Source organism: Enoplosus armatus, chromosome 12, assembly GCF_043641665.1.
Source record: "Enoplosus armatus isolate fEnoArm2 chromosome 12, fEnoArm2.hap1, whole genome shotgun sequence".
NCBI lineage: Eukaryota > Metazoa > Chordata > Actinopteri > Centrarchiformes > Enoplosidae > Enoplosus > Enoplosus armatus.
Genome location: NC_092191.1, coordinates 16,362,707 through 16,382,255, shown reverse-complemented (window position 1 = coordinate 16,382,255; position 19,549 = coordinate 16,362,707). Strand labels below are relative to the sequence as shown.

The window sequence follows — 19,549 nt, the reverse complement described above, 5'->3', positions numbered from 1 at the left end:
TTCATAAATGATGAACACTGCGAGAGCTAGCACTGGCCCTTTACTGGTGGCTCCTCAGTAATTAGAACTTCCATTAATGATCACAAAGTCCCTCTTCTTTGAAGTGTTGCCTTAATCCAGACAGTGTCACATTCTTTCAGTGTATTCAGGGAGAAAGCTCAAAGACGGTAATCTGATGCCAAATCTGAATTTAGCAGTGTGATGGTGATTATGGCGTAAAGAGATGCCTCCGTCTTGGCATTTAATTAAAAAGACTGAAAGAATTTGGCTCTGCTTTCAATAATCTTATCAGAGTTTGTTAATATTTTGTGGTTTCCATTTGGAACCGAATTCTTCATGTACAATGTGAAATCCATGCGCAGTAATTGCATCTTTGGTCTAATCATCATCATTCATTTATATCATATCATTTTTTTTCAGATTTTTAACTGGTGGCCACTATGAGACTGTGAGACAAATGGAAAACCCACTGATGGACACTAGTTTAGTCAGAGTCAGTCTACCTGTCCAGCTGCCGATTCTATTTGGGTCATTCATTCAGCTTACCCTGCTAACTGAATTGCATTTTGTTCATGTGTGCTTTTAGCCATCTGTGGCTTCAGTTTTCTCCACAATGCACTCACATTTACTATGTGGAGACACAGAGACAGGAGCCCTTTTGCTCACAGACTGGACTGCTTCATGCTTGAGGTAACCTTGGAATACAGATAGATCTCTGCCTCTAATAGAGGTCACAGAGACATTTACATCCTTCACGTTTCCCAAAAAGATTTTTCAAACAAATGTTTCACAATTAGATTGTATTTGTCAAATATGTGGCTGACTGACCTGTGAGATCTTTCAGGCAATTTGTCATGCTTGCTTCTTGTCCTATGAGCCAGTAAACATACAAAAGGTGGAGCGGGAAGTGCTCTGTGGTTGTGTGTCGAGACTTGGGACCTGTCCCTACTCATACTCCCTGATTGGTTGGTGACAGGAAAGACTAGCTGAGGTTAATTCTGGAAAAAGGATATATCACAGCGCTGTGGCACCCAATGCATTTCAAATGATGTGTCCTTGGGATGCAAGGTTACTGCTGAGTCCTTCTCCTCTAGCTAGAAAGAGCCTGTGTAACTATAGGTATTATTGAATGGTCCCAACAACAAAAAGGTCTTGTTGACTTGTGCAGAGTGTGTGGTTACACAGAAGGCCTGTCTGCCCTCTGACATTATTGTTGGGATGAATTTTCCAAAGCTCATTTCTTTGTAGTGTCTCAACTTATTTAGACTGCCACTACAACATCTTTCGTGTTCCCTATAACAGCATTCTGAGCAGTAGTCTCAGGGACAGCTGGTTGAATTAGTGACAACACTGAGTGGAGTGGTGCAGTAACTACTAGCATGATTGATCTATGATATTATGATTGTGGCAATATTATATACCTGTATGTACCTGACGTTTCTCATAGCCCACCAAAAAGTTAGTTTCCAGATTACATAATAATGACCTTCAGCTACTCTGTTTCAAGCCCTCTTTTTCCCCCTCCTTTTTTTGATTTCACTCGAGCTGTCTTAAAGCTTTTACCTGCCTGTGAAATGTCACTGCCTTTTTTGATCCTGGAGTATTAAAAAACTGTGTGGTGTGATACATTGGATAACAAAATTATGTGTCTTACAGTGTTTTTTTTTGTTAGAGAGAAAAATACTTGGCACAGTGTGTTTTATTCTCAGCAAAACAGGAGAATTAATCCTCTTCCTCCGTCAGTTTCTCTCCTTCCATTTTTGGCCTCCCAATCTGAATTACAAACAAATCCTGTCTCAGCTTTTATTTTATCACATCTTGTTTGATTTTATGCAGAATTCCTTTACAGGCTGTCTGGAGCTTTCATTTCATCCTTTCCCGTATCTGCAGCTTTTTAGGCCCAGTTTCAGGCTTTTCTTCATTTCCAGGCTCCCACCTGAAAGAGATTTTTGTTAGCCTAGTGTGAGGGAGAGGGTGGATTTATATCATTTTACATTGGGATCTGTGTCATCAGGAAATGTCCAGTCAAGGCCATTGAAATTCAGTGTTAATGTTGGTTTATTCATGCTGATTTCACGTTGCATACTGTGGCACCTTTCCATCTATTACACTAAGTGCAAGGAAAAAGAGTAGTGACTTAAATAAATCTTCCAGGGGTGCCCCCCCCCATGTTCTCTCCTGCTTTAACATTCAGCTCTACAGTCAGCCTCACAGTTAGTTTCTGTATGTGTGCCTCAAAAAAACCCTTCATTTTCTTCAGTATGTGTAAAAGCCACATAAATTGGCTCTGCAGAAATGACAGGCCCCTTACAATGTAACTAGTGTGTTAGCGTGATTTAGTGTTTGGTTGGTGTTTTAGAGCTGCCAAAGTGAAGCAGCTCTCTGTTCACTGCCCCACCTCCTATTGTAGAGGCTCCAACACAGGAACACTAAAGCTGACAGTCTCGTGTTAAACTGGCCTGGTTTGGCTAGAAGTACCACAGGGTTTGTTTCTCGTTATTACCCACATTCTTTGCCTGCTCGCCTCTAATATTGTGAACTGTGGAGTTAGTGCTATTTGAGAAGGACGCTTTGGAGTCCTGCACTGCACTTTCCTGAGAAAACTCCTGTCATCTGCTGGTGCTGGCACCCTCACTTAAACGCTCCTGGTGGGAAAGCCAGTAGCTCTCACAGGGGTTTTATAAACCAGAAGGAAAGCCTAAAGCCACACTAATGCTAGTTCATTTATTTTCCATACAATAGTTAATGTACATCCTTTTCATCAGTACGTGAGTGGGAGAAAATCTTGTGTAAATCTTGGCTTTAGCACATAACCCAACATTAAGATGGCTACAGTGCATGTGTGTTGGAGTTCAGCAATGAAATAAAGAGCTTGGAGGCAAGCCAATTAACAGCTGCAATTAAGCTGCTCTGCAAAGTTCAGCAGGAGGACGGCAATATCATTTAGAGAGATATAACCATTGTCAATCTATTCTCCTAGTTGAGTATCCCCAAGATAACTATTTCAGTCTCTCAGCCTGCAACATGTCTGTCAATTATTTAGTGTGATGTGGTTGATTACGTGTCCCATTCTCCTATGTATCTAAGAGGAACACTATCTGATACAAAAACAGATACAAGCATTGTGTTCTGAAGCAAAATGTAATATGTGTATAAAGGGGTCATGGGTAGGTGAGTTAAAGAGGCAAACTGTGTCCTCTGTTGAAGTTAGTCTGCTTCAGACTGGACGGTGAAGCAAGAGATTCAAAGATTTTTGTACAGACAAAAGATTTGTACAGACTGATGGATTGTATCAATTCAGCTGACACAAACAAATGATTATCTTCACAGAACACCAAGAATCACAGTGCTCACGACTGGGCAAGATAGTGGAAAAAAAACACAAGATACACTTGGAATCTTTAACTCTTTTTATGCTCTTCATGTTGCCATTTCACTGTTTTATTTAAGCTTAGATTTATTTGGTGACACTGCCAAGAGGAAAACGCTTTGCCTGTCTGACTGTATAATTCTCACAGTGTCTGCACTGTGTTTTACTATTTCATTGGGTTGCTTTTTAAACCTCCTTGAATAAGCAATTGAAACAGGTTGTCTTTTTGTTCTGTTTTAACAAAAGGCTGCAGATACCAATGAGCAGGAAATCATCCATTGGGATTCTGTGTGAATCTGTTTGTGGAAAAAAAAGAACACAGTTGTTTGAAGATGCACTGAAGTGAACATTGTGTGATCCATAGGCGCTACAAAAGAAAGAAGCTCAAAACAATATTACGCTATTATTGTTGCAGTCTGTGACATTTCTGTATCTAAGCTAATTCCACCGTTGTTCAAAAGGCAGGAACTGTGAGGTATTTATGTATGTGAAATCCCTCTTTTGCTGTTAGTGCTATAGTATTTACAAGCTACAATATCTAACAGGGAGATAACAGAGTGTGATATCAATGCAAAGTTGTCAGTCCAGTGTCGTCTTTTATGAGCTATAATGATTGTAGGGCAGGAAAGTAATGACCCTAACAGCTTCAACTTGCATTCAAAAGCCTGTTTGTAGAACTGAACTGTTCCTGTTGCAGTCTTCTTGCCTAAAAATGTTGCCTCTGATTGGAACAACTGTGTGTTGAGCTGGCACAATGGAAGACATTGTCTTTGAGGTGCAAAACTGTTTTATTTCCATTACAAAGTATGGGAAATAAATAACCTTCTCAAAGTAAATACCTCCCATTATGATCAAACCTTTACAACTGTCGCTATTAATGTTAATACAGGTATGGTTATTTATGAGATCATCTCTCATCCAAGAAGGATTGGCTTATCTTTGTAATAGCTTTCATCATGTACATCAGTAGACTGAACTGATGTGTCTTCATTTAGACTCGGTTACACTTAATTTAGGAGCATCAGTTTCTACAAGTGCTGTGTATTTACGCAAAAGGAATGTCTGATATGTTTGCAGTTGCTTTAAGATGTAAAACCATGCTATATTCAGCACTATATCATTTTATAATTTAGTATATAGTCTGTTCTCTGTTAAATATAGAATTGTTGTCTGTCATTGTGCATTACTGAATCAGCGGCTCTCCTCTAATTACATCCATTAATAACCCTGTGTTCTACAAAAAGAGCTGTAGAAGTATAACAATTTTCATTTTTTTGATAAACTGCTTTCTTTAATTAACACACAACCCATTTTGGCCTCCACGCTCAATAAGCAGAAAAGGATATTTCATGGAAATGTTTGTTCTCACTGTGGTAACATGAAGAATATGGTGAATCTCTTCTGGACTTATGATTGGGTTGCTCCAGTGTGATTGCCGTTGGCGCTCCAGGGAGATGAGTCTCTGTGACATAAACATAGTACTTCTGGAGCCAGGGCTCACTTCACACATCACCTCAACTCTCACACCGCTGTGATCAAATAGACGCCGGTGGGAATGGATTCTCTTAAGTGCCGGTTAAGTGCATTTTGCTAAGGAAGTAAGAGAAGTTAAAATACATTTAGTGTTAAAAAAGACAATGCACTCTTCCTTAATGCAATGTTCTGCACTTAAGCTATACGGAGTCTAACTCTTAAGTGTATATACCATGACCTGGCTATCAAGGGCAAGGCCCTCATTTCCAGACTTCTATTTTCTGCAAAGAGAAAGCAGTGATATATAAGGAAGTCGATTCAGAAACCACACTTCAGTGGCTGAGGATCTCCAATTTAATGCTGTCCTGGCTCTTCCGTCTGGAGAAATCCCAGCCATGTTATTTTGGATATAGTGAGGGGAACTGTCTGGTTGCCTGGCGGGTACCTAGCTGGGGGTAGTGGACTGTGAAGGCCCTGAGGAGCCATGCGGGTCTTTACCATACCAGCAGACCTGATCACCAGTAAGGAAGAGCCTGCATTAATGCGAGGCTGATAAATCCAGAAACATGACTGGATAAATCCATAATATGCAGCTGCTGGCCCAAATCCTGCCAGAGCGCCGCAGTGACACTGGGCCCTGTGAAGTTTGCAGATAACCTATTTCATCTCAACCAGAAAATGATGGTGCCTCTTCAAAGTTGGCACACATGCACAGGGTTGGTGAATATCAGTTGAAATATCTCTCTGTGTTATATAACATTTTGCATATTAAAACTACATTTTTGTCCAGTGAACATAGTTTAATGTTGAACACCTAGCCTGCCTTAATTTCATGATGGATTTTGTCAGTATGCATTAGTCATCTGCACTTATATACTGTATATGTCTCATGTGTTGTTGGTGTTCTGTAGGATTGCCTAAGGCCTGTGAGCAATGAGGTGTGCTGAGATGTCAAGACTTACATTAAAATATGTGAGAATATGCTACTGTAAACATTTACACGTGTCATTAACTGGTTTGATGAGTGTACTTTAATTTGTTTATGTGGATTTTTGTGGGGCTATCTCCACTGGACATTATTTAATATTAGGTTTTAAGTTGTTAGAGATTTACTTGCAGGGCTTTCACCAGCCCCTCCTCTTTAATATCATGTGGAACTCAGTTTCACCTTTTCCAAATGTTCTAAATTCAACTATGATAAAGCAAACGACTAATTGAATTAGTTGTTTTTCTGAGATTGTGCTTGTGGTTTCTCACAAACTTCAGACATTTTTCTGTTGTTGTGACAACCACATTGCATTTGTGATTAAAATAGCATGGAACGTATCAAAACAGCTTCATTTAATGAACCTGGTCTCTTCGCTGCCCCTCTGTATTGTGCTTTCAGAGCCTTTACATTGAGTCTTTCTCATTCATGTCAATAAGCTGCGTCTTTAGTGTGGAAAACAATTATTAAGTAACACTTCAATCGTTAGAAAGTTGTTTTCTGTGTCTAACTTTGGTGGCATTGACTTTCCCTTGGTGTCAACTTCAGAAGACATACAAACTCGTGCTTTGCAGAGCCCACCTACAGCTTTATTTTCTTGTAATTTCTCCAAGCTCCCTTCTTAGGATTGGGGGTTGAGCAGATGCAGGTAGATGTATATTTATGAGGGGGATGTGTATTTCAGGGAGAAGCAGTGTTGTGAAAGGTGACCTTGTTAGATAAAAGGAGGGCTCGGAAGCCAAATGATGAAAGAGAATGGGATCATCCTGGGCTCATTAATGTGGATTTGAAGGTCAGGTAATTATAACAATAGACGTGTGGGCTGGCTTTGGCATCTGGTATTGTTGCTTTGTTATGAAGGTGACAAGCCTGCGGAGGAAAGGGATTAATCACTGTGACACCAGCCTGTTGTCACATTGATACATTCAGACATCATAACACTACTGCTGTAGTTCCAAAAGGAAGCTGCAAAAACAACATAATTTCAACCATCAACAGTATATGACAAGTACTGTCAAGAATATGAATAGGTTTAAGAAGAAGACCTGCGGTCACCTCATATTGCAATGAGTATTTCATAGTAAAATCCAACCTAAAATAGAATCCACATTGTTATTACAGTGATTTTGAAGTTAAGCCTTGGTTTTTGACACATGAACAAGTCTCTTCTAAAACTAATGACGCTGCCACAAGTCAAATGCTACTTCACACAACAACAAATCCACATGGCTGAGGTCTGTATGGTAACACATGAACCATTGTATGCAGCAGTGAAGGTAACCAAGGAATCCTGCAGCCGTAGACTGCTTGTTTGAGCCAGACGGGCTTTAATAACTTGAACTGAAAATACTACAGAGCAGCAGAAAGTTCAAGCCATCATCTAACTTGATGGAAATTTTGTTTGTGCTGAACACTGACAGAGTATCAATACACATGAGAAATGAGACCTGCTTTATTTTACCTGCACCAAATCAATTTCATATAACAACCCAATGAATGGCAAACAAGGTCTGCAAGTCCTACTAAAATTTTACAAAGCAGAAAACCCTGTAACTTACAGTAAGCTGGTGTGGAAGACGGGATGTAAGGCCGGCAGTATACTCTATATTAAATTTCATTTGATGCTTTTTATGGAAAGGTTTGTTTGTCACAGCAGAGGCAGTCACAACTTGCATGTCTTTCAAAGCAAGAAGTTAACGATCAGGAATCTCTGTGTGTCAGTTCGATTATCTCAACAACCATTCATCTGATCAACTTCACAATTGGCGCGTGTATTGCTGAGGACCCAAGGGATTGCAGTGTCGAGTGTGAATTCGATTGGATGAAGGGTACTCGAGAACTCTGCAAGCAGCACTTCCGGGGGCCCGCTTCGAACGGCTACGCCCCAAACGGGCACTGCACGAGTAGATTAAAATGAGCATAATTCTTTGCAGTTAAACCAAAATATGCAAACCCAAACCAATCACATGTCAGAGTTGAACAGTGGCAGATGCCGCCTATCCAACCTGCATAGACTGCAGATACTATGCAGCACTTCTTTTGGGCTGCAAACCCACCCTTTTACCTGTGCTGAAATGCCAGGTAAATGTCTGGAGTAGGCTTTAAGATTATCCTTTCACACTTTGTCTGAATTGAGGTGCGCATGCAATGCTTTTTCTTTATCTCATTGTTTTAGCATTCCCCTCGCCAATGAAACCAGAATTTTAGTCATGTCAATGGCATGTGATTAATGTTTCAGTAAATACTTTGACGCGTCAATATTGAGATAATGCTCTGATAGGTATTGTGATATTAACTTATCCATATTGCACACATATGAGTAGAATCTTGCTTACTTGTGTCAGTCACAGTTGCATAATTGTGACTCCCCTGCATTTCATTGCACATGAAGCATGAGCCAGGCTTCAGGCTTTTTTTTTGTGTGTGTACTGCTGGGATCTTGCCACCTCTACCACAAGTTTGTCTGGCTCAATCAGGCTCCTCAGGGACCACTAGAAGCTATAAAGAACAAAAATGCCAACCAGTATTATCAGACGAGGCAGCATGTGTGGTGTAGCATGCGTTTTTAATGTGCCACAAATAAGAAGTACCACTGTTGCCTCTCCTCTCTCATCCCACAACTGGTAGCTCGTTTAAGTTTTATTTCTATTTGTGCAAATTTCGGCAGCTACTAAAAGAAAAAAGAACCCCCATCATTAAAGGTTAGAACTGCCTCAATTTAACACACAGCTCCGCAGACATGGCATGGGTTGCTCTAGATATTAAACCCTGAATATTTCCAGTTTAGTTGGATTGTGTTTGTAAGTGCATGCCCATGAATGTGTGTACTTGTGCATGTGATTGCGTGTGTGTCTGTGTGTGTACAGGCTCAGTATCAGCGCCTGTTAGGGAGGCTGTTGGAGTGGAAAAGTGTCTGTGTGTGGAGCAGCACATTATTCCACTCAAAAAGAATTTGCCAAAGTCCTTCACTCCACTGACTCTTTGAACATCGACACTCTCAGCTGACACGTTAGACATCAGAACACTATGAAGAGGAACAGTTAATGACCATCTAAGTGTCAACCAAGGCTACAAATGATCGGCTTTTTGTTTCTCTGAACTATTTTCTTCATTATTCCAGGCCATCCATTTGCAGTTCACTGTGTAGTAGATGCTAATTTGTGCCCGTCAAATTAGCTGTGAATATGATTTATAATTAAAGCAGAAGAATGGAGAAAAAAAATGATGTGACTCCCGGTTACAAAGAGCAGCTCTATTGACCCAGTTTACTTTTATCTGGGACAGTTTATGTGTTTGGAGTCATATTTGCGCATATCAGATTTCCTTCTTTGTGGACATGTAAGACACACTTCGAAGGCAGCAGTGAGGGATATTGAAATCTGCTGATATATAAAATAGCAAAGATCGTTGCTATCACAGTTAATTTGGCTCAGATATATTTAGTGAAAATCCTGCTAAAATGCCTGTAAGATTTGCAGACACAGATAGGCCGGTAGCATTATATTGCAGTGGCTGAAAAATTGCACTAAGAATTTTTTTGACTCAGCAACCTATCTATTTGCAACAAAACAGGCAACCGGAACCATAAAACTTTTTTTATTAGTTTCTGTACCCCACCTTTTATCCCAGAGTCACAGCAGAGTACACTATTAACCTCTGAGCTTATTGAGAAGCGTGCGAGAGGCTGCTAAGGATAAGGTGAGAGTGTATTCGATGGAGCATATTTAAAGAGTTCAGTTAAGGTGGCAGAGACCAGAAGCTAGACGGTGGATCTGTTTACTGCCTTGAGGTTTTGTGGTTATGCACTAGCACTTCCCATTTAACTGCATGATCTAGGGCTCTGCTGACGACACCACACACGCAACCCAGATCTGCGCCTCACTGCCCTCTGCACACACACTGAAGTTCACACAAGCCATTTTTATGAATGCTCTGCAAATATATGGACACACTGAGACAAGAGGGTGGTTTCACCATTCCTTTTCACTGGGTTTGTGTCTGTGCTGGCTTGCCATGATCCATAAACTGCCTGTCACACTCTCTGGCTAGGGTTCTGTTATCAATATTTTCTTGCTGTGAAAATACACAGCAGCGGCCTCACTGCATTGTCATTGGCTGAGGGAAAAATTAGGTTGTTATGGGGGTTAAGAGTTCAAAGGGCAGACAGGAAGTGGGTGCTCCCACAGTGACAATTCAGACATGTGTTTGATGGGCCAGCCTAATGCCGTGGACCAGCAGTTCCTAATGACCTGCCATCTCCAGGCAGTCTGGGGAGCCCTTCCACTGAGATTTATGACCCATGTTGTGGTTACTACTAGGACGACTCTCAGCAGCACTCCTGACAAACTCCAAGTCATAGCCCACTCTTTTGGCTTCACTCTTTATTCTCATTAACTGGGTCATTGCAAACCTTCAAGGCTTATCTTTACTACTACAAGAAATATTCAGGTTCTCTGAAACATTAAAGCTCAAAGATCACTGCACTATTTCTCTCTAATGTGATGGGATCCATGTTGTTGTTTTGGTTATGGAGATGTGGTCTGTTCTGTCCTTGAAGAAAAATTGATTCATGAAATTCTCTAGGGGGCACACATTGGTGGACACTAAAGAGAGAACAGCAAAGTCAAAAACCCATTAAACATACATTCAAAGACACAACTCCACGTGTACACGCTCAGCCACTATAGAAGAAACACATAATGATCTTCTGATAATACTAATTGTTGGCTCTCCCACTGCTTCCCTGAAGGCAGAAATGTGTTGATCCACCACAAGATAGCCAGACTGAGCCCAGGGCCGGCACAAACAGCAAGGAGAGCTAGTTTATAATTAATACACACACTATAAAATATGCATTATGGGGTGGATGTGGCCAAATATGGATTTCTGTTTTGATTTTCACTCAGGATAATTGAAGCACTTCTCAGGCAAGTCATACTGAATAAGAGACAAGCTTGCAGCCTTTAGTGCCAAGAGTGTAGGGTGGCTCTGTGTGCTGCTGTAGATTTGCTTCTCCACCAGCTGTTTCTTATTTGTCTCATGCTTGAAGACGGATTGTTAAAGTGAGTCCCCATCCATTTTGGGATTTTAACGTCTCCCTTGATATGTATCGCAGTGGGCTGAGCTCACTGACTCTGTAGGTTTCAGATATTTTGTGTGCATAAGTGGCACAGTGTGCTTTAAGATAAACTGCTGAAACATGTTTCATGACATTCTGATCATTAAAGGAGAGGATGCAGAGAGAGGAGAAATGAAAGGACATAAAGCAGTGCTTTTCCCCCTCCCTACTCCCATATTTATCAAACCTACCGCAGAGATGAGATGGCTGTCGAACGCTCTCGCTTCCAGTGGGCTATGGTCGTGATCACACCAAGTCACATGAGGTTAGAAAGCATCTAACATGTCAACCCCCAGACTACCCCGTTCACTACTACCACTATCCCATCTCACACACATACACACACACAGGAGAGTTGTGTCAGACTGATTAGGAACCACATCTCCAATCTCTGATTAGGTGTGGAGTAAATGAAGCACCCCCCTCAGGTATGCATTTCCATAATGTCAGGTAATTAAACCCCAGTGTTTTAATAGCTCAGGAATAGGAAGACTCCCCAGGAGACTAGACAATGATGATAGACTTTGCTGAAAACTAGCATACTATTAACTTGCTTTGCAGTGCTAACTGGCACTGAAACTATTGCTTTCATTATACTGATAATAGATAAAGTAGCATTTTCTCCAAAATTAAAGGTATCTCTGGTAATAAAACCTTTTTCTTTTTTACTGCATTTATCCATGGTTTTGAGATATGAATGGGAAATTTCCTGTTGTGGAAATGCACGTTTGAGTTGTGTGGCTGTTGTTGATAACTGACAGATTCCAGAGCTAAACAAAGGCTGGGAGAGCGCAAGCTTCTTTTTCATCACAGAAAAACCTGGAGAGGTGCTATTGTAAACATGACAGTGGATTGTCAGTACATCCCTGTTTGAGTTGCTGTTTCTTGTGTGTGTGTGTGTGTATGTTATGCTTATACTGTATGTGCACACACACACACAACAAAAGCCCTTTGATGAAACAAATTGTGCAGTGGGAGAGCTTTCTTTGTCCCTGTGCCCACTCATATGTGTGGTGCTCAAATGAGAACAATGCAAAGCCATAATGGTGCCACAGAACGGTGTGGAAACTGAGTGAACTCCAGAAGTCCCCTTCTACACATAATCAGACAAAAATGATAATAAATACAGCCACAGGACTGTGCTGTGATTGGAGAGCGCTCCCTCATACCACATGTTCATTATCTATTGCTTGTGCACCAAAACGTTTTTCGAGAACTAATAAGCTGGTGTTCACTGCTAATGATAGCCAACGCTATAGCTGGAACTGAAGATCATTAAAGGCATGTTGCAGCGTATGATTCTTCCAATGCCCGCTGTATGAACTACACTTCAAACGCATAGGCTACCTACTTTCAGTAACACCCAAATTAACAGATGTGCTTTAAATCTCCTGTAATCTTTCTCCTCTCATGTGCAACGGATGTCTCCAACTGACAGAGCAAAATGAAAATAGGTTCACTTTTATTGATACACTCTCCACTTAGATAGCTCTCTGACGTTACCTTCTGTTGAACTGAACCACAGTTAATGTTGGAGATTCACGTGAACAACACAGGGCATGGTCATGCTGTGAGTGTTTGAGAACTTAACTGTCTTAACAGTGAGCTAAGCTTTACTCTGAGGCTCTTCTACATATTTATGTCACACGTGAGAAAGAAGCTCGCTCTTTAAGATTGCAAGTCTTGCACTGAAGAGCTCCACTCAGCTCATATCCAATCGATCTGTGTGACATGTTTCCATAAAGAAACAACCAGACCCCACAAGGCCACGGTGACATCTGGATTTCCCTGTTGTACAGCAGTAGATACAACTGTCTCAAACTTTAGGCCACTGTTAATTGCTTTTAATGAAGCACATGTTTTATTGAGCATAACTGTCATGTTGCCAAGGAAGAAATCTGCCAAGAAGTGTACATCAAATTAGCTGCTGACTGAATCACGTTTGTTGTTGCTAATTTAAAACACTGCCACACACAGTGATCACTTTTGTCTATTGGAGATGTGATAAACAAGCTATTGGATGACATTCTTGTTACTTGTTCCCTTTGGATGACTGTGGTGTTGTTTGAAGCTGCCATAAAAATGCAAAATCTTGTATTGCTAGGTACAGCTATTCAAATGTGTGATTACAGGTTTAACTGAGAATGTGATACAAGAAATATGCAACATAACTGCATAACCATTCAAGCCAATTTAAGGCTCCTCTTGGCAGACTATATCAACTGGTTTCTATTGCTATGAAAATATACTGACTGTTTTCATGAATCATTCAGCTCTGTTCTCAGTCTTAGTGAAGTTGTTCAGTAGTAGTTCTGTTCTTTAGATGATATACATGATGCATTTGCTAATTATATGAGTCAACATTATGGAGTAGGTGTATTTATGGAAGATCTTACTAAAGAATCCAAACTTTAATGTCCAAATATTGCTGACTCTATTGAATGATCCATATTTGCTTTACTAACTCATTCTTTTCTCTTTTCAGCAAACTCCAGGCTCCTGGGAGGAGGAGGAGGTGAGCGAACACCTTTGTTTTTTATTATATTATCTCTTTGTTTGTTCCTATGGTTTTAAAGCAATTAAAGTTGCACTCATCAGATCCAGCATATTGGCACATCTACATACTTCTGTAGGTTCATGGCAGACTTTAGTGTCTATTTCGCTCCAAGTGTCTGTGTTAAATGTGGCTGAATGTAAGGCCAAAACATTGGAGCGTAGTGCAGTGCAACCTTGCACCGTGCCACACTGAGAGATGGTCATTACTTTAGCGGCCTGCCGAAGAACATTACCATCAAAGCAACAGAGGAAATCTGAGGCAGCCGACCGTGGTGTGGGAATAATGGGTTGGGAACTCCAGTAGAATGCTACTGCCCAATCCAACTGTTCCTCTTTTCTGAAATTTGACTTTAACAGTGACATGATTGAAATAATCACCACAGTACGATGAGGTTGGGGTAAAATGCACCCAGTTAGATGTGGAATGTTAATTTTTAGTCCGAAGGGGGATTTTTAATGATATGTTGGAATGGGTATGACAATGAAATAAGGTCACTGCGTCAGCCTTATCTGTTTATCCGTCTGTGTTGGTTGTCACTTTGAATGTGTCACCGTCTCCTGACAGCCTTCAGTTGGACAGGGTGCTCGCAACCAGGACATTAGTCATTAGACCATCTTATCTGTCTAATATATCTAATATAATATATCTAATCTATATATCTATAAAAATGGTCATATATTGTGTGTTTATTGTAGGTCTCCATTTTATTCATCTTAAGAGACATTTTTTAGCTTTCTTTAATGCAATTAATAATCAAGACCTTTACTGACATTTACACTGTGTATATGTCATGTATTCATTTAGCCATAGTTGTGTTTTTTTGTAATTATAGAGCTAAAAATAGATAATGATGTGGGAGACTTGTTAAAATGTTATACTGTTGTAATTTTATTTGTCAAAATCTAGCTCCAAATGACAGTCCTTCTGTAAAGTAGTTAAACAAAAAGACAGAATTCTGAACTTTGTAGGATGGCACTTTTTCCTGTATTTATTTATTAAGATTTGAACACCTGGCATGAAATATGAGTCATCAGAGGCAAGGGATGTGCATGAAGCAACATCAAAGCCACAGCATAGTTAGCTGCTCAGTGCACATGGTGTCTATTAGAGTGTACACAGAGCTGTTGAAATCTTATTCACATCTAATCATGCAGCCTGGAGTGGCCCTTATCTTATCTGATACATGGTTAAGACTGCAAACTTTCCAGCCATTGTTGCATAGCAGTGCTGCATCCCAATCTGTATCAATGACATGGAGAGGCCCTCAGCACACAACCGTCTAAAGAACGTCTGTGATTGAGATCAGAGGTCATGAACATGCGTCTCCATAACCAAGCCAAGCCCTGTAAAGCAGCGTATACTGTCCTCCTGATTGGTGTCTGTCTCTGCTGCAGTCGACTCTCAGTATTCATTTGCCCTTACAGAGAAACAATAGAAGCAATTTTCTTTGCTATTATGTTTTCATTATTGTTATTTTGTGGCAAATCACCTTTTCACAGTTCTCCGAATCTCAGAACACGCAGCCATGTTGATTGATCCAGGTTCATCTTCAACTGATAATAGGCGTTAGGGTATTACAGATTGCTCAGTTTCAACACAGCAACAACAAAAATGAAGTCGAATTTGAGGCTGTCAACACTGAAACGTGAGATCTTATGTGTCAATTAATGTCATACTTTGCGAGAAAACATTTCAGTTGATTGTGACCTGCAGCTGTGCTTATTAACTCCAGAGGAATTCTAATTGTAGCTAGTGCCATTTTTTTGAGTGCGAAGCCTCCTTTCATTCTTAATTGACTTCCAGCAATGCTATTCCTGCCAAGTTACTGGCACAAGATACAAGGTCAATTAACTGTAAAATGCTAAGACTCACATTTTGTCGTGTAATTAATGACCACAACAAGTCTGTTATTTTATTATTTCTCATGTGTGCATCCTTGTGAAGCTTGTTTTTTTTTTGGCCATGCTAAAGAATGAGGAGATGATTATAACCAGGGAGAGTTTACCATTATCTACCACAGAGCTGGAAATGTTATTTTTCCCCCAAAACAAAGCTCTACACCATTTGTCTTTTATCTGTTTGAGGCCAAGAGGGGTTTTATCTTCCAGTGTCTTTATCACTCGAAGGTGGCTGCTAAACCTGCAAAACTGTTCACCCTGGCCCTCCCTCTACCCCTATCTGTGGTTTGGCATGTGAAGACCTCCTGCCTTGGTGGTGGCGAGGATCGATGTGAAGAGGAGATGTGCTCTCATATAGGGCCTTATCTCCCAGCTGTCTTCTCAGGGCTCTGCAGAGGGGCAGCTTCACAACAGGATGATCCATCATGCTGGCCTCACACACCTGAGCCATGTTTAGCTCTCACAGCTCTGGAGGTGGGCCTCCCGCCAGAATGTGCAAACTGGACAGAGTCTTTACTTTATTTATGAAAAGTCAGTTTACCACCTACACACTTTTGGAAGTTCCCCTGGCTTTACATGGTTTTGTAGAATTTCTGTTATTCCCCTAAATGTGTAGGTATCTTTTGAGAGAAAGGTTTCACCTCTCTGTATATCTCATCATTAATTCAGGTGCGATATGTGGTCACAAGTGAAGCCTTATGTTGGTGATTGTTTTGTTGGCTTGCAGCCAGAGCAGTGTTAATAGGGTGGAAACAAGTGGAAATAAAGCCCTGGGTGAGATTTGTCCTGTACCCAAAAACACACATTATTATATTCCTAGCATTAGTTATGGAGGCAAAAAACTCTAGAAAAGATTCTTATGCCCTGATGCTCTATTAAATCCTTAGAAATCACTGATGGGAATTCTCTGTGGGTTGTATGTCTTCAGTATTATGTACACAATGGGGTTAACCAAAATAGCACTGTTATCTACGTTAGACATGTTGGTCTCACTGGGATTCCATACATACATAGAGGGGAATAACAATGATCTCTGATAATAGCACGCTAAATGAGGCCTCCGTGAATAGAGGGTAATTATGAATGGTACCAGGTTGCTCGTGTGATGTGTGTCACAGCATGGCTGGAAGCTGGCACAATCCCAAAAGAATAGACCTAATGTAAACATCATGTTGTCTATCTCTCCTTTTCCCCCTATTTGTCACATTGTCACACACCCACTGACACGGGCGCACACGCAAACACAAGGATGCAAGCGCACACTGAGCCATGTAATGATACCATGAAGCCCTGTGTAGCCAGAGAGAGGGAGCTCCACTTGCCTTTGATGTCTCCATCCAGGAGGGGAATTGGCTCATTAGCATTCTAACCAGAACCGTTGCCCATTTAGCACTAGGCTTTAACTAGACCACCCAAACAAATCGTTCTTCTCAGGTTAGGCCTCCTTTCTCTGCTCCAGTCAAGCAGCGGGGCACATGCATGGTTATTTTGTACGTCCTGACTCGGGCTAATTTGGCCACGGGCTGCTAACGCTCACTGAACTCACCAGCCTTTGTCATTGCTTACATAACATAGGCTGTAGTGCTGTGTGCTCCCAGCTCTCCTCCCTCATAAGTTTCCTAAACAGTGGTATCAGTCATGGCAAGTACCAACACATTCTAATATATGGGACTAATTATGCTTGCTGTGATTATGCCAGGCTGTGGTGGCGCTCATGTGGTTCTTTGCCCTTCTCTGCAACTAAAGATGTCATCGGGTATAGACTCACAATGACTTGACAAGGCACTGCTTAGTGGCTCTGCTGAGAAAATGTGCATACAAAGGCCTGTAAATTACAAATCTAATTAACAGAAGCAGTATACTGTCTTAGCTCTGACCTTTGGGTGAAATGTGAGAACATCTGTTTATAGTAAACCACAGAAGCACAAACATCAGCATTGAAATTTCAGCAGAACTACGCAGTAACTGCAGGACTGGCTCTTACAACAGAGTGCCCCAGCATGCTTAAGAAAGAAACTGTATCCAGTTTCGGACATGTTTGGATAATCCTTTATCAAGATTCCTAAGTGCTTCACCGTGCTTATCTCTATCTCCATGCGTTATGCAAAGAGCTCTGTTTTCTTTTCCTGTCACCTCCAGGTGAACCATTATCCTCTGTCTGGGTCCTGCCCGAGGGTTGTTTATTGAGTAGATTGGAGGGGACTGGGGCATGGTGCTCTGCACAGGGGGTGGGGGTTAGGTCAAGATATAGAATGGTGTTGTGTGACGGTTTAGACTAGATGGCCTTATGTCCCTGTCACAACCATCTGAGCTCTCTGGAAGCCCCAGAACTCCCCTATATGATTAATCATTCAAAGATGACATATTATTCTCATAACTCATAGATTGTGCACTATGCTTGACTGATGGTCCCCAGTTCACAGATGGTAGTAACAGCCATTAGCATAACTTATGACAGAGATAGCGTATTTCCCAGTGGAGTAGCCTAAATAATGTAAAATGATAAATTGAATGCAAAGATTCCTCAGTCAGCGCGGTACCCTCAGGATTTACTTTCCCCTCATATTTAGTGGGCAGTTAGTTACACTAGGTCCACCTTGTATTTGTGCAGTAAAGTTACATGTGTGTTTGAGACAGCGCTGATATACATGTGTGTCTGTCCTCCTCTTCGAGATTATCCCTGTTGCAACTATTTATGAGGTAAACTCACAGCATAAAGGCATTTGTATTCTTGTTCTTTGTGTGGTTTAAAGTAAGTATATGTATATATGCGCCTCTCATTTCAATCGGTTGTGTTCAGGACAGCGTTTTGCATTCATACTTTTCTTGTTTGCTTTTCATAGCGCCATCCAAATATGGGAGTGCCGTCTTGAACCAGTGATATTCATTTGAATAATTAAAAAAAAAAATCCTCATTTGAATTGGCCTGGTTGTTGCATAAGCAGAGAAGTCATTTTGTAAATTGCACTTACTTAGTAAAATTATAGAACAACGTTACGCTACACATCCCAAGTGTAATGCACTTATAAGTGAGTTTATGCATTAACGCTGTACTGCATGCTACCACTCAAATGTTGCCTTGCCTTTATTAAAATTGTAACCCAGCATACTTACTGCATAATATGCAAAAAACACTCCACTTAACCCCATTGGCAAGTAGATCTATTTATTGTTTGTATCTACAAAGTTGATAAGAGTAAGAGTTTGCTCTATAATATCTGTGTAGTTGTCTCTTCCTTTTAAGTATTTTCAATGGAAGGTGGTGAAAACAGACCATTACTTTATATACAATTATGTCAAGTACAGTGATGTCTCAGTGGAAACATCAGTCATTATATTGAAAAATTATCATGTGATGTGAACTACCCCCATGCTGTCAGATGATTTCATCCAGTTATTACTGAGCTGACATAATTTAGAGGGCATTCCCTTGAAATTAGCAGGACAAGGTCATTGTGCGGACTGCAGTTTGCGGTACCCAAATACTGATGGAAATTACATTTCAGCGTGAAAGCTCTCTCTAATGCCATCTCTGGCTCCCTCCTGCCACCACAGAGACCAGTCACCATGAACACCCTCTCCTCCTCCTCCAATCAGCAATGATGGATGGACTAATTGATGCAGAATGATTGGGCCATTCATTTTAGCCTACAACAGTGGGTTCCATATTTAGGATTAGCATTGCATTATAATGGGAAGGGAAGAAGAAATGGCCAGGGAGTCAATGAACACTAGAGGAAAAGACAGACAGTGTTCAGAAGAGTTATAAAAAATGTAGAGACAAAATGAGGGAGAGAAAAAAACATATACGACGAGAGTGGTGGTAACAGGACTGGTCAGTTGTGTAATGCTAAGCTTATGAGACATCAGAAAGTGTTCCAAGGGATTTATGGAGAGGTGTGTATCTGCGAATAAGAGCAAGCAAGAGGGGCATATAGCTGCCACATGTCCTGCTATCCCTCTCTTAGCCTATGAATCATTCATCTCTGTCCCCATGTATAAATCAAGCTGCCGGCCGTCGCCTGCGGCAGTCATGTCATTAGCTAGTTGACGGCATCACTTGATCTCTGCTACTGCAGTGCGGGCGAGGGAAAGGGCCTAACTTTAAACAGCACACTTATCTGCATATCAAACTATATGGAGCTTT

The 19,549-nt window shown here is 40.9% G+C and overlaps 1 protein-coding gene across 7 annotated transcripts in view; it reads left to right on the top strand.

Annotated features, from left to right (window-relative positions):
- The window catches only part of macrod2 (mono-ADP ribosylhydrolase 2), a 371,857-nt gene that overhangs the window by 96,965 nt on the left and 255,343 nt on the right, over positions 1 to 19,549 (top strand). For all 7 annotated transcript variants that reach the window (XM_070916225.1, XM_070916228.1, XM_070916224.1 and 4 more), the window contains exon 4: positions 13,433 to 13,462. In XM_070916225.1, the coding sequence (XP_070772326.1) occupies positions 13,433 to 13,462 (30 nt within the window). The remainder of the gene's footprint in view (positions 1 to 13,432; positions 13,463 to 19,549) is intronic.